The 16,215-nt window shown below is 40.3% G+C and overlaps 1 protein-coding gene across 5 annotated transcripts in view; it reads left to right on the top strand.

Moving 5' to 3' along the window:
• Nucleotides 1-16,215, top strand: part of INO80D (INO80 complex subunit D) — a 64,621-nt gene that overhangs the window by 16,282 nt on the left and 32,124 nt on the right. For all 5 annotated transcript variants that reach the window (XM_046657694.1, XM_046657690.1, XM_046657691.1 and 2 more), the window contains 2 exons: nt 3,479-4,224; nt 10,291-10,399. In XM_046657694.1, coding sequence (XP_046513650.1) covers nt 3,479-4,224; nt 10,291-10,399 — 855 coding nt within the window. The remainder of the gene's footprint in view (nt 1-3,478; nt 4,225-10,290; nt 10,400-16,215) is intronic.

Here is a 16,215-nt window from a genome sequence, read left to right as displayed (position 1 = left end):
ATTTAATAGACTTTTTAGGATTGCTTTTTAAAAACTGCTTCTCCTCAGAATTGCTGCTTGAAGTCTTGGTACTGACGTGTTTGGTTTGCAGCCTCGTGAAGTAATTCCTGACGTCTACTTAGTTTTGTCATCTGCTAAACGAGAGACACTATAGGAACTACTTAGGTGTTGTTATTAATGATAATAATTTTGGAATTTTTAAATCTGTGCTTGAAAGGTAGCAAAGAGAATGTACTTATTGAAAAAGAATTATTCAAAAGAATGATTACTTGAATCATTCAGAAGACTTTCTTCCTATCACACTTCTAAGTGGTGTGTGCCACTGTTTTATAATCTTGCCTCTTTTCGTTAGAAAGAGTTCCATATAGAGTATGTTTACCATAGTTTAGAAACTGTATTTTCATAGTAAGAGTAGGCTTTAGCACTAGCATGACAAATTTATGCTTTGCTGAATTAAAAAAAATAACACGTGGAGGTGTTTTTAAAGAAGGAGTCTTATACTGGTTATTCATCTTTCATATTCTTAGGAAGATTCACACTATATTTCACATATAATCTCTTTTTCATATCTCTTTTTCTTTAGTCATCCAGAAACCATGTTGATCATTGTAGGATATTACAGAGAGATGCATGCTTATTTTCCAAAAAATTTCAAAAACTTGTCTTTAGGTATAAAGATTTTAACTTTTTACTTCCGTCTTTAAAATATATACACACACGTACATACCCCCTTACCCTTCATCTTTGTTCCTAGACATCAGCAAATGCCACCTGCATAAATTGGTTGAAAAGGAGTCATGTATTTCATATGTCATGGTGAGCAATTTTTAGACTTTTAGGGTGAAATAAATAATTTGTGTTGTTAGAGATCCCATCAAAATGAGTAGACTATAATGTGGTGATTTGGGAATACTCTCTTAGAATGAGCACTTAAGGCTTCACATGACAACACCTGAAAGTCAGAAACAGCTGCTTAGTGAGGCAAGGGATGAAATTTTAATCTCAGGTGAGAGAGGGACCGCTGTATTAGGCTAAACATGCCTGCCTGGTGTGTTTAAGCTGGCTGAAAAGGGTAATTTATCCTGCCTTCTTTAACTTGAAGAATGGAGGAACTTGGATTAATTTCTTACTTCAAGCTCCGTTATAAACACAACTCTCCAATTTAGTCTTGAACTCAGTTTATCACAGTTGCAGGTGTCAACCTTGGATTTTTTTCATTTCGGCAGAAGCAAGTGTTGATAGCCCACAGCAGGAAGTGAAGTAAGAGTCACTCGGCTTCCTCCAGAATATTTTCCCTGAGGCATGTGTCTTCACCTTTAGACTTGAAGGAATTTCTTCTTTTTAGAACAAGATAAGAAGCGAAAGGACTTTTGTGTTGCTGTATCAAGAGAAACTGTGCTTAATAAATGCTAAGTTATATATGTTTTTTCAAAATTGGTCCAAGACCATATGAATGCAAATGATATTAATATTTTTCTCGTTTGTGGGGTTGTTTGAAAGTAGATTAAAATAAACATTAGTAGGAAGTAATATTCTTATGTTACCTCAAGAAGTCCGGGTTGAATTCATGTAAAACTTTATCTAAGCCTGTGTATAAATATCGATAGTTACAACTATAGTATATGACAGAATGTGGAAAATGTCAGTAAGCTCTCATCGTCGTTAATGCAGTGACTCTTTGAACACTTAGGGATTTGAGATGGTTTTATGCGTTGTTTTAGAAAACAAATTCCTAAGGACTTTTAATTGACAAAATTATCTGGTTGTTGGTCCGCTAGAGAAAGCTTCTTGGTATCTGATGTCTAACTTACCTAGTGTGTGTTATAAATGCTGACACTGCTTTGAAACAGAGTAGTGTTACGTTCAGTAGAAGTGCTGGTATAATTAAAAAGCAAAGTCCTCTTTCTAATATTTGTACAGTGGAGGGACTTAAGGCTCATTCCTGTAGCCTCAGTTTCTCAGCAATGAGCAGTCATATTAAGTTGGTTATTTTATATGATATTTTAAATTTGCTATAATTTTACCTGTATATTTGCCCAGAAATTTTCTTGTTTGCTATATATTTACTCTCTTCTGAAACAGCTTAATGAAGACGCAATTCACATACCCTGCAGTTCACCCATTTGAAGTGTACAGTTTAGGATTTTTTAGTATATTTACAGGGGTGTGCAACTGTTACCACAGTCTCACTTTACATTTTCATCCCCCCAAAGAACTCATTAGCAGTCACTGCCCTATAAAGTTGTTCTTTTAGACTAGAAATTCATATTCGCATACTTATTTTTTTTTTAAGATTGGCACCTGAGGTAACAGCTGTTGTCAATCTTTTTTTTCGCTTTTTTCTCCCCAAATCCCCCCAGTACATAGTTGTATATTCTAGTTGTGAGTGCCTCTGGTTGTGGCACGTGGGATGCCACCTCAGCATGGCCTGATGAGCAGTGCCATGTCCGCGCCCAGGGTCCGAACCTGCAAAACCCTGGGCCGCCGAAGCGAAATGCAGGAACCTAACCACTTGGCCACAGGGCCGGCCCCAATAATGCACATGATTATACAAAATGCTTTGAGAAGTTGGCAGAACAACTGAAGCAAACAACAGAATCGTAGTCTAATTCTGTTTAAGCCAGCATTTTCCAAATTTATTTAAGTGTGGAGTACTGTTCGTACGGCGTACTTGTTAACATGGTGCGGTACTGCGCTTGGAAACCCCACTGCTTCCTGGGTAGAAGCCTCCGCAGGTTTCCAGCGTGGTGCCTGGGACGACGTGCACGCTCTTCTCCCAGCACGAGAAGGGCTTGGTCCCTTCCTACTATTTTACGAATAGTGAGTATATTATAAGAGAAGCCTGCTCGTTGCTGAAGACTAAGAAGAGTCTTCATGACCTTTGACTCTTAGTTCAAGTCTCAGCTCTGTCACTTTCTGGATGGGTGGTTTTGGGCAAGTTGTTTCTTTTTTTTTTGAGGAAGATTAGCCCTGAGCTAACATCTGCCAATCCTCCTCTTTTTGCTGAGGAAGACTGGCCCTGAGCTAACATCTGTGCCCATCTTCCTCTACTCTATATGTGGAATGCCTACCACAGCATGGCTTGCCATGCGGTGCCATGTCCGCACCCAGGATCCGAACTGGCGAACCCCGGGCTGCCAAGAAGCGGAACGTGCGCACTTGTAGGCTCTGAATAGAGAATAACAAAGGGTGTGAGAAGCAGTAGCGGGACAGTTATCCAGGGCCTCTCACTATTTGAATGGCCTGCCTCTGCCTGGCAGCCTCTGTGCACGTACAGCTCACCTTTTCTTAGCAGAATTGCAGACTTGAGGCTTGCTCGAGAGTAGTGGAAGTTGCATGTATTAAATCCATGAAGGCGAGAGTTGCTGTAGTCATGCCTTGTTAACATCCTGGGACTCACGGTTTACAGTATGTAGTTTTATATTCTGCTTTTCCTAACATGTATCATGAACATTTCCCTGTGTGTATGTTTTTACAGGTACTGCAACAGCCACTTGCAGGTACTTGGCTTTATCCCGAAAAAAGAGAGGAAGAAAAAGAATGATCCTCTAGATGAGGTCAAGGTCAGGCACCAGATGGATACCATGGCCTTCAGCCTGACCGTGCCCACGGTGGCCTTGAAGATGCCCAATGGACTGGATGGAATGTCCCTCTCTCCACCGGGGGCAAGGGTCCCTCTCCACTACCTGGAAACCGAGCTGGAAGACCCATTTGCTTTCAACGAGGAAGACGATGACCTAAAGAAAGGGGCAACCGTGAGAAGGAAGCTACAGAGCAAGTTGGCCCAGAACCGGCAGCGCCAGAGAGAGACAGAGATTCTGAAAGTCCGGCAAGAGCACTTTAGTCCCCCTCCTGCACCTTCGCAGCAGCAGCCTCCGCAGCAGCTCTCCCACCTGTCACCTGCGTCCACATGTATAAAACCTCCAGCGCCACCGCAGGGTTTAGTCTGCAAGTCACCTCAGCCTCCGAACACCAGCCTACCACTGCAGGGAGTGGCCCCCACCACACACTCGATAGCACAAGTGAGGCAGTCGTCTCACAGGCGGCCTCTGCCCCTCCTGCCATCCAGCAGGGCTCCTGGCGCCGACCTGCCCAGGACCGACCGGGTCCTCATGAGAGCCGCTGCCTTCTCTCCACACTTCTCTTGTATAAGCCGGCTGCAGAGACTGGTGAAACTGTGCGCCCAAAGCCATCAGTTGGACGCGGACCTGTTTCCCCATTTAGGTGAGTTATCATCTGTTTTACCACATGTGTACGTCCATGTGTAATGTGACAGGACGTGCCCTTTGGCACGAGGCTTTGTTTTCATCCCTGCCACGCATGATGGGAGTGGAAGAACGCTTGGACAGCGGGGTCCGCTGGAAGAGTGTCTCTGTAGGTGGGCCACCTTAAGTCAGTGTGCTTGCTGGGGGTGATGCCTGGAGAGCAGGACTCAGAACGAGGAGCTGGGGATGGAAACTCCGGTCAGAGCTTCTCGGGGTAGTGGTGGTAGCTGTGTTTGGTCGTGCGCCTCTGTCAGTTCAGGACCTGGGTGTCTGCTGAAGTTCTCTTCATGTCTTATCGGAGGACTTTGGAATAATGATAGCCGTGTTAATATCTGCCGACAGTTTTTTTAAAAAACGACTTTTTAAAAAAAATTCCTAAAGCAATACCTGTTCATGATTTAAAAGTGAAAAAATACAGATGAAACTTTCCCTTAGTTAAAGGTCTGTTTGTCCTTTGTTGCTTCTGAGCTTTCTGTCTTGCTCCAGAAAATCTCTCTGATCCCAGGTTTATACAGATATTCTGTATTTTCTATTAATAGTTTGATTGGGGGTTCTGGGGGGTTTTTTGGTGAGTAAGACTGGCCCTGAGCTAACATCTGTGCCAGTCTTCCTCCACTTTATATGTGGGACGCTGCCACAGCATGGCTTGCTGAGCACTGCGTGGGTCCACACCCAGGATCCAAACCGGTGGACCCCCGGCCGCTGAAGTGGAGTGTGTGAACTTAACCTCTGCGCCGCCGTTCCAGCCCCTGATTGTTTTGTTTTTGATTATTTAAACCTTTCATTCATCTGAAATTTATTCTTGAATGTGGTATGAGCTTTGATTCTAACTTTAGGAAAAATTATTTGCATGACATATGACAGCAATAGAAAAATGGGAACAGGATGGAAATAGAGGAAGAAGAAATATTAGTGGTCAGTAAACAAATGGAAACCTCAATCCCCATAGCAGGTGGGGAAATGCAAATTAAGATAACAATGAATTACCATCAGATTGGCAAAAATTATGTCCAGTGTTGATGAGGAGATGGGATCTCATACACTGCTGGTTAGTCATGTGACAGTATCAACTAATTAAAAGTATGTGTGTAGTCAGAACACATACTTTTGGGACTCTAGCCCCTAATAGAAAAAGTGTCAGACTGTAACAGTATGTGTTCAAAGATGTTTATTGCAGCGTTGCTTACAGTATTAAAAATCTGCAAACAACCTTTTTAACCGATAGCAGAGCTTGAGTAAATTATGGTATGTATATGTTTCATGAAGTATTACGCAACTACTGAAAAGAATGAATAAAATCTGTATCTTTTGCCTGCATGTGCCCATGATATATTAGCAAGTAGAAAGAAAACAAGAGGTATTATCCCATTTTTTAAATAAATAAATAAATAAATAAATAAAGGACATCAGTATATCTGTTGATCAAGCGCATGGATAGATGGTTACCTGTTTGATGTGCACACGCGTAAACCGTGAATGGATGTGCACTACCAGGCTGTTAACAGTGGCTGCTACGCAGAGTGGAATCAGACAGGAGGTGTTTTTAGGGAGGCAGGAGCATTAATTCTCATATAGCTCTGTATTATTTCATCTGCTATTAAACCCTGTGTGATTTTTGGTAATTAAAAAAACTAATACAATTTAAAGAAAAAATGTGGATAAAAATAGTAAATTAAAACACCCCAAACCTTATTAATACCCATTTGTTAATACCTTGGTATATTCTTTCAGGCATATAAAATTTGGTTTCTGGTATACATACAGTTTGTAACTTGATTTAAAATTTTTCATAATGTATTATCAAGTTAGTAATTTTTCACACACAGCGTAACTCGCCACAGCTGAGCTCTCTCTCGAAGTCGTTTCCAGTTTAGATCATTAGAAAGTCTTGTAGCTGTACGGTCTCGCAGTAAAATAATTACCATCGTATCTTTAATTTTTCCTTCAAATAGAGTCCTAGAAACAGAATTGCCACTTCCAGCCTTTTGCATTTTTTGAAAAGGTTTCTGAGGTCTTGCCAATTTCCCTCCAGAATTATTTTGTTAGTTTACGCTTCTTTCAGCAGTGTATGAGAAGGACGGTTTCTCTGCAGCTTTACAGCCTTGCAAATTAGATATTATAATTATTATTTTGCCTTTGCAAATTTGATAAAAATTTGCTTTGATTTGCATATCTTACATCAGTATTTCTCAAATTTTTGGCCTTAGAATTCCTTTACTCTCTTAAAAATTATTCAACACGCCATAGAGCTTTTGTGTATGTGAGTTATATCTATTGATATTTACTGAATTAGAAGTTAAAACTGAGAAATTTTTAAAATGCCAATTCATTTAAAAATAACAGCAAACTCACTACATGTTAACTTGTTCTTTTTATGAAAAATAACTGGTTTCCAAAAACAATGTAATGAGAAGAGCAGCGTTGTTTTACATTGTTTTGCAAATCTTAACATCTGGTTTAGTAAAGGACAGCTAGATTCCTATATCTGCTTCTGCATTTGACCGGTCGTGATTTGTAGTTTTGGTTGGTAGATAAAAATATGGCCGTATCCATTTGTAATTGGAAAAAGGAGGAAAATTTTAATAGCTTTTTTCAAATATTTGTGGTTCTTCTTATTTGATTCTACACCACAGCTTGATGAGTGGTAGTTCCTGAAAGATTAGTTGCAGTGTGGAATCTGAAACCACATCAAGGACTTTTGCACACTCTTACATTAAAACCCATTGACCCACCTTGTGCTTTGAGTGGATCTTGTATCCACGCATGCTTTTGTAACATCGTGTATTGGTCATTTGGAAAATGTTGGTTTACTGAGTTTTACAGATGTTCCAAAAGTTGACATATTATATTATACAAAATTTTTAAATCCCATTCATTAATATTACCACCAGTCTCATCAGAGAAGTCTAACCGTTAGGAGGTTGTCATACTCTCAGTGGTGAATGCAAGTTTTCAAAGAAATCAAGCATTCATTGAAAATTCGATTTTTATCATTGGCAACAAATACTGTCCATTGTTTTCCTTGAAGTGACGGTTTCATGTGTTCATTTTAGATAAAAGTTAGTGCCAAGTCTCCGAGTCCCCATAACCGTGGTTTGTCAGTCACTCTTTCAAATAAAGACAGTGCTGAATGGAGAAGAGCGGCTAGTTGGGGTCACCATTAAAATGGGCATGAGAGCGCTCCTCCTCAAGAGACCAGCGCGCCGTCTGCGTACAGCAGAGGCCTTCCTGTGTGTGTCACCCTCCGTCACACGGAGTATCAGAGAATCAGATTTATTAAAATAAACAGGAGACTTATCAAGGACCTTCGTAGAACTTGTTGGTTTTTGTTCGTATGAGCCCCGTGTCCTGGTCTTAAGCACGTGCCGGGGACGGCAGGCTCCCCTCCAGAGGTCAGCACCGTGGAGGAGGCGGGCACTGTTCTGAGCCCGTGGTGACCTAAGGAGCTCCGGGCGGTCTCAGGCAGCCCTGGGGTCTGTGGCCAGACTGGGAGTGAGAACCGCTAGTGTGCACTAAGTCTAGTTTGGAGTATTTGTTCATACGCTTTTTTTGGTCATTTGTGTTTCTGTTTTGGCTTTTCACTATTTTCATCCATTTTTATTGAAGAGTTTCTCTCCTTTATCAATTGTAAGTTTTTATACGCATTTCCTGTTTGCTGCTCTGCTCCCTCCCCTTGGCGTTTGCTTTTCAATATCTAGTGTAATGATTTTGCACTTTAGAAGTTAAAATGTCTTATCTATTCCCTTTTTTTAGGAGTTTTTCCTTTCGGTGGTTTTTTCCCCCTTGTTTGGGCTCTCTTCATTCCAAGAGTATGTCACTCTATCCACCTGTATTTTTGAATCCTTTTTTTTATCATTTACGTTTCAGTCATCTATCTGGAACTCTAGGCATTAGTTGCAGGCAGAGATCTATGTTTTTCCCAAATGCCTGCCTCTTATTCCACCATTTACCAATCTCACATGCTAACTTTTTATTTATAACTTGATTTATTTATGGATGTGCTAATTTTTTAGTTTTCGAAACTTGAAATTTAATGTTGTGTTCAGGGCTTGATTTTTCTATCATTTTGAAGAGAATGAAAACTTAAAGTATTGTTTTTTAGTCTTTTTTAAATTCACGCATATTAGGGGCCCAGGTTTTCAAGACAAGGCTTATTTTGGAGAAACCAGAAATTGTAATGCACTGTTATAACCAAGCATAGTCTGTGTTCGTGTCAGCAAAAATACTTAAAGAAAAATAGTCTTGTAATTAGCTTTTACAGTCCTGTCCGGGCTGGTTGTCTCAGTTAGTTACATTAAAACTAGTGATAATGAAGCCAGGATCAAAGGTTTTCTCTAGTGGACAGTTAATTTCAGTGCAGGAGAAACACTTCCATCTTAGTTCTTACGACTTTGATCTTGACTTTTTCAGAGAAAGTATAGGTGTCTTAGTAGAAATTATTATTACTTCTACAGAAAGAATAAAAGATAACTCACATTCTGACTTTTAAAGGTGTCTTAAGTGACACTTTGTTTCAAAGACCTCACCTGATGCAACTGTGATCACTAAATTGTTTGTACTTTTTTTTTTAAACAAATTACTGATTAGTTTAGTTGACAGGAAGTAACTTCTTGTTCAGGTGACCTGACGTTTTAGATAGTCATCTTGGAATTAGATTTGAGGTTTCTTTATGCCAGTGGCAATGCGTTATTTAATTTTAAGCATTTGTAATTTGCATTTCAATTAACCTTTTATTTCCCCATTTGGCACATGTAAACTCATTTAAATTATGGAAGAAATCTGTGAGGTCCTTTTTAACATAACTGAGTCTAATGAAGATGCTCTTGATTTTTGAGGGTCTCTAGAAGGAAGGCATAGGATACTAGTTATCAAGGTGTCTGGTTAAAGTTTTCTAGTGGAGTGAGTGTATTAACGTGATGTAGTCCCACACACCGTTGTGCTTTAGGCTGTGCAACATTAGTGTTTATCAAGACCTCTTCAAGACGGAAAACTTTTTGAAAAGGTAAAACCTTTATGTTGGAAGCTAACAATTATCTAATCATTAAAAGTAATAGCATTTAACAAAATAAAGTTAAGCATTGTGCATCCTATATTTCTCTCCTTTTCCCTCTAAATTTGTTTTTCAAAATGGAATGCAAAATGTGGCAGCTATTGCTTAAAAGAATTAAAGGAAACCCCAAGCCACATAGAAAGAAATAGAGCTTTGCGAAGCCCCCTTTCCTCTCCCTGGGGTGGGCAGGAGCCGGGGCTGGCCCTTCAGAGGACTCAGGGAGGGAGGCGTGCCTGCCTCCACAGCTTATCCTCGGCTCGTCCTTCTTGAGTGGAGAGTGGCTCGCTGCACCTTTTCACTGTTTTCTTGCCTGAACGTACTTTAGTCTTCTCCCACCATCTTGAATATGTTTCATGTTTTTCTGACATTATTTTATTGTATGATGTTTTGATACTTAAGAAAGTCCACCCTTTTTTTCTCACTTGAACTCTAGCTCTTTCCTTGTGTTGTATCTACTCCATTTGTGAAGTGTCCAACGAAAGAAGTTCATCCTTGGAATGTAGCCTGTTTTTTTGTGTGTCTGTGAGGAAAACTGGCCCTGAGCTAACGTCTGTTGCCAACCGTCCTCTTTTTGCTTGAGGAAGACTGGGCCTGAGTTAACATCCGTGCCAGTCTTCCTCTACTTTATGTGGGTCGCCACCACAGGGTGGTCTGACCAGCGGTGCTAGGTCTGCACCCAGGAGAGAACCCCAGGCCACCAAAGTGGAGCCCGCGAACTTAACCGCTATGCCACCAGGCCAGGCCCTGGAGTACAGCCTTTTTGTTATGATGTCATTATTTTGAACCTAAGTGTATGTCATACATTCATTGTTAATACCTTTGTCAGAAGAGGGATGAAATGCATCAGGAGCATTTATTCACAGTGTGATAGTACTTGGTGTAGGTGGTGGGTTATGTATTTTGGGTAGCTTTTAATCCAAATTTTAAGTAAAAGTAAACTTTTTCTAACTTGCAGTATCCTTGCCTCTTTCCCAGGGTTGGACTGGTCTGAAGAGAGCGGAGAGGAGCTGGAGGCCTCAGAGCAGGCCTCGCCCTACCAGGTTGCATGGTCCATCCGAGAAACCCTCAGATATGAAAGACACATGTAGGTCTTCCTTTTTGTTTTTATTCTCAAATTACCACTGTAGTTGATTGATTTTTTTTCCCCTATATATGCTAATTTTTAAAAATTTCATTGGATCTTGTTTTATTGTAATGGAGGTAAAATAGATACCACCTGGGAAGAAATGTACTGTATTGTTTGGGGGGGTGACTCCTAATTTTTGACGGTAGATTTGTTTATAATCGAAAGGAACCTTAGAGATGAGCTGATCCCCTGTCCTCATTTTACAGAAGAGGAAACCAAGGCCCAGACAGGTTAAGGACTTTGCCTGTGGTCCCACTGTCTGACTCCTCCATATCTTCTTTGGCCCTCGTGCCATAGCAGCTGGGAATAGTGTTTTTTGCTTCATCTCTGTCTTCTGCAAGACTGACCCATTCTTTAATATTTCTAATGTGCTAAAATGCTTTTCAACATAATCTCATTAGAGGTTCTTGGTACCCTTCTCATCAGAAAGCTGTCAATTAATGCACAGCCCCTCAGTGGTAGTGAGAACGCTGGTCCTCTTCCGGGGTCTGCCTTAGCGTCGCAGGGGTTCACTTGGTGCCGTGGGATGCTACCGAGGTAGAGCCTTGTCTATAGGGCCAGAAGATGGCTCAGACTCAGCTAATTGTTTTTTGTTTTTTTTTTTAAAGATTTTATTTTTTTCCTTTTTCTCCCCAAAGCCCCCCGGTACATAGTTGTATATTCTTCGTTGTGGGTCCTTCTAGTTGTGGCATGTAGGACGCTGCCTCAGCATGGTTTGATGAGCAGTGCCATGTCCGTGCCCAGGATTCGAACCAACGAAACACTGGGCCGCCTGCAGCGGAGCGCGCGAACTTAACCACTCGGCCACGGGGCCAGCCCCCTCAGCTAATTGTTTTTTTAAAAAGTATTGTGGTTTGAAGAGGTGTTCAGCAAGATAGAGGGGAGACCAGCTTTCTGCCCCAGCCCGACTCCTAGAGCTTCACAGTATCATTGTATGCACATACATTCTAGGGTCTGGGTTGTGAATTTATAGGTTTAAAAATGTGATTTGTTAGTACACCCAGAGATGATTAAGCCTAGGGAACTGATTCACTAGAGACTAATATATAAACCAAAATGCCAGTTTACAGTAAGAAATGTGATCATTAAGCAGTACAGATGTTCACTAAGCAAAGCTACATGGGAAGCAGATTACAATCAGAAGCTCATTTGGGCACGGAATTAGAGCAAGGAGAGCAGTTGGGTTTATCAATGGCCAGTGTCATTGAACTATAGAAGCCTGCTGTCTCCTCCATTTCCACTTGTGGGATTTATCTGCCACACAGTCGTCCCTGCCTCCTTGTCTCCTAGATAGTATTGGAGAATGCTGTACTTTCTTTCTCTCTCTGAGATTCCATTTTATATGTCATTCATGACTGGTTTTTTTTTTTACCATTAACATATTCTTTCTTTTGGATAGAAATAAATTGAGCTTAAGCTTTCTTAGTTACAGATACTATCAATCATGCTTCCTAAGGTTGATATTCGTATCAGCTTAACTTGGGATATTTTGGATTAATTTTACAAACTGCTGTAAATGAGCTAACACATGTCAGTGCTCAGCACAATACCTGGTATGTGGGAAATGGTTGATGAATGGTAGTTGTGATTCCTATTTTAATTCTCAAGGTGACCTGAATGTCAGCATTGGGAGTATTTGCTCTTGATTAGGAGCAATGTATATTTCATTTCTGCCTTCTATTCTTGCAGAGTTTTCAGAATATTTCTTTGGTTGTTTTAGACTTGTGACATTGTCCTTTTTCTTATGTCTGTAACATTTTGCTCTCTTGGCCAATTTTGCTAACTTGCTTCCTCTTTTACTTACCTTGATACTCTGCTTTCCTGGCTCTTTTCCTTCAGTGTATTTTTCTCCCTTTTACAAGCAAAATGCTGTGATGACATGGGGGTGCATATATCTTGTTGAGTTAGTGTTTTCACTTTCTTCAGGTAAATACAGAAGTGGAATTGCTGGATCGTATGGTAGTTCTATTTTTAATCTTTTGAGGAACCTCCATACTGCTTTCCATAGTGGTTACACCAATTTACATTCCCACCAACAGAGCACAAGAATTCTCTTTTGTCCACATCTTCACCAACACTTGTTATTTCTTGTGTTTTTGATCATGGCCATTCTAACAGGTGTGCGGTGACATCTCACTGTTGTTTTGATTTGCGTTTCCCTCACGATTAATGATGTTGAGCATCTTTTCACGTGTTTGTTGGCCATCTGTATGTCTCTTTGGAAAAATCTTCTGCCCATTTTTTAATTGGATTGTTTGTTTTTTTGCTATTGAGTTGGATGAGTTATTTCACTTTTTACTTCACTCATTTTGTAGTTCTGTCGTTAAATGCAGAAACGTTTAAGATTGTTCTGTTCTCTTGATGAAGTGGTCCTTTTATCATGGTAAAGTGACCCTCTTTTTTTTTTTTATTGAGTTAATGATAGGTTACAATCTTGTGAAATTTCAGTTGTGCATTAATGTTTGTCATTCGTGTTGTAGGTGCACCACTTCACCCTTTGTGCCCACCCCCCACCCCGCCTTTCCCCTGGTATCCACTAAACTGTTCTTAGTCCATAATTTTAAATTCCTCATATGAGTGGAGTCATACACAGATTATCCTTCTCTCGCTGGCTTATTTAAAGTGACCCTCTTTATCCCAGTAATAGTGTTTGCTCTCAGATCTACTTTATAGGATATTAATATAGCCACTCCAGCTTTCTTTTGATTATTGTTAACTTGGTATCTTTTTTCAATCTTTTTACTTTTAACCTGTTTAAAGTGTGTTTCTTGTTGGCAGCATTTTATATACTTTTTTTATCTACTCTGACAATCTCTGCTTTTTATTTGGAGTATTTAGACCACTTAAATTTAGTGTGATTATTGATATTATTGGGTTTAAATTCAACATCTTTTGTTCGTTCCATCTGTTTTTTTTGTTCTTTTTGCCTGTTTTTCTTTTTTGATTATTTTCCATGATTCTGTTTTCTCTTCTTTCTTGGCTTACTGGCTATACTTCTTTGCTTTACTTTTATTTTTTTTTTTTTTAAAGATTTTATTTTTCCTTTTTCTCCCCAAAGCCCCCCGGTACATAGTTGTATATTTCTAGTTGTGGGTCCTTCTAGTTGTGGCATGTGGGATGCCACCTGAGCATGGCTTGTCGAGTCGTGCCATGTCCGCACCCAGGATTCGAACTGGTGAAACCCTGGGCCGCCGAAGCAGAGTGCACAAAATTAACCACTCGGCCTTGGGGCCAGCCCCTGAATTTTGTTTGTTTAAAGATTTTATTTTTCCTTTTTCTCCCCAAACCCCCCCAGTACATAGTTGTGTATTTTTAGTTGTGGGTCCTTCTAGTTGTGGCATGTGGGATGCTGCCTCAGCATGGCCTGATGAGCGGTGCCATGTCTGCACCCAGGATGCAAACCAGCGACACCCGGGCTGCCAAAGCAGAGTGCACGAACTTAACCACTCGGCCACGGGGCCAGCCCCTGCTTTACTTTTATGGTGGCTGCTCTAGGGTTTACAGTACACATACTTACTTGCCCCAGTCTACCTTCTAGAATTGTTATACCATTCTCTGAAGAAGAACCATGTGGCAGTACAATTCCAATTCCCCTTTTCCATGCTTTGTACTTTTGTTGTCATACATTTTACTTCTAGATGTTATCATCCCTGAATACATCGTTGTTGTTTTTAAGCAGTCAGTTATCTTTTTTTTTTTAAAGATTTTATTATTTCCTTTTTCTCCCCAAAGCCCCCCAGTACATAGTTGTATATTCTTCGTTGTGGGTCCTTCTAGTTGTGGCATGTGGGACGCTGCCTCAGCGTGGTTTGATGAGCAGTGCCATGTCCGCGCCCAGGGTTCGAACCAACGAAACACTGGGCCGCCTGCAGCGGAGCGCGCGAACTTAACCACTTGGCCACGGGGCCAGCCCCAAGCAGTCAGTTATCTTTTAAGAGAATTTTAAAAATAAGAAAAAAATAGTCTTTCATGTTTATCCACATATTTACAATTTCTAGAGCTCTTTATTGTTTGAGTAGTTCCAGATTTCCATCTGATATCATTTTCTTCTGTTAAAATGGTTTTCTTTAACATTTCTTTTTTTTTTTTTAAGATTTTATTTTAACTTTTTTTCTCCCCAAAGGTCCCGGTACATAGTTGTGTATTTTTAGTTGAGGGTCTTTCTAGTTGTGGCATGTGGGATGCCGCCCCAGCATGGCTTGACGAGCGGTGTGATGTTCACGCCCAGGATTCAAACCTGTTACACCCTGGGCTGTTGAAGTGGAGTGCATGAACTTAACCCCTCGGCCACGGGCCGGCCCCTCTTCAACATTTCTTGTACTGCAGGTCTTCTGGTGATGAATTCTTCCAGCTTTTATATATCTAAAAAAAGTTTTTATTTTGCCTTCATTTCTTTTTTAGTTTATTTTTTATTGAAGTATAGTTGACTAGGCCTTCATTTTTTAAAGATATTTTTGCTGGCCTAAAATTCTAGGTTGGCAGTTTTTCTTTCAGTTCTTAAAGATGTTGTTCACACGTCTTGCATTATTTCCAGTGAGAAGTCAGCTGTCATTCATGTTTTTGTCATTCACATCTTTGGTCCAATGAATATTATGTATCTTTTTTCTCTCACTTTCAAGATTTTTCTCTTTCTCGATAGTTTTAAACAGATTTTTTTTTTTAAAGGTTGGCACCTGAGCTAACATCTGTTACCAATCTTCTTTGTTTTTTTCCTTCTTCTACCCAAAGTCCCCCAGTGCATAGTTGTATATTCCAGTTGTAGGTCCTTCCAGCTCTGCTGTGTGGGATGCTCCTCAGCATGGCCTGATGAGCAGTGCCATGTCTGTGTCCAGGATCCGACCCGGAAAAACCCTGGGCCACAGATGTGGAGCGTATGAACTCAACCACTCGGCCAGGGGGCCGGCCCCAGTTTTAAAAAGTTTGATGGAGTTAGTTTTCTTTATTTTCTTGTGCTTGGGGTTCCTTGACTTTTTTGCATCTGTACATGTATAGCTTTCACCAAATTTGGACCAATTTTGGCCAAGTTTTCTTCAATTACTTTTCTTCCCACTTGTATTTGAGAGATTCTAGTTACACTTAATTAGGTTGCTTGAAATTATCCCACAGTTTACAGATGTTCTGTTCATTTTCCTTTTAGTCTATTTTTTCCCTCTCTGTTTCAATTTGGAAAGTTTCTGTTGCTGTCTTCAGGTTCATTAATCTTTTCTTTTGTGGTACCTAATCACTCATTAATTCCACCTTGTACACTTTTTGTATTAGACATTGTGTTTTTCATCTCTGGAGGTTTGTTTAGGGTCTTCTTAATATCTTCCACGTCTCTCCTTCAGCTGATCATGATGTACTCTGCCTTCTTGAACATATGGAATGTTCTTCTTGAATATAGTTATAATAAATCAACTTCTTGAATATAGTTATAATTGTTTTTTGGTGCCTGGTTTACTAATTCTATCATCTGTATCATTTCTGGGGTTGGTTCTGTTGATTGATTTTTGTCTTACTTACGTGTGCTGTTTTCCTGTTTCTTTGAATGCCTGAGGATATTTATTAGATAGCAGACATTGTTAATTTTACCTATTTGATCTGGATTTTTTTGTCTTCCTTTAATTATGTGTGAGCATTTTTGGGGGATGTAGTTATGTTACTTACAAACAGCTCTCGAGGCCGGCTCTTTATACTTGATTCACTGGGTCCACAGCAGCCATAGTTTAGGGCTGGTGTTCCCTGACTCTGAGGCAGTAGGCTTGGGAGCAGTCCCCCGGAGCCCACCTGTTCCA

This window comes from Equus quagga, chromosome 4, assembly GCF_021613505.1.
Source record: "Equus quagga isolate Etosha38 chromosome 4, UCLA_HA_Equagga_1.0, whole genome shotgun sequence".
Classification (NCBI taxonomy): domain Eukaryota; kingdom Metazoa; phylum Chordata; class Mammalia; order Perissodactyla; family Equidae; genus Equus; species Equus quagga.
Note: the sequence above shows the minus strand (reverse complement) of the source record. Positions and strands in the feature narration are given on the sequence as shown.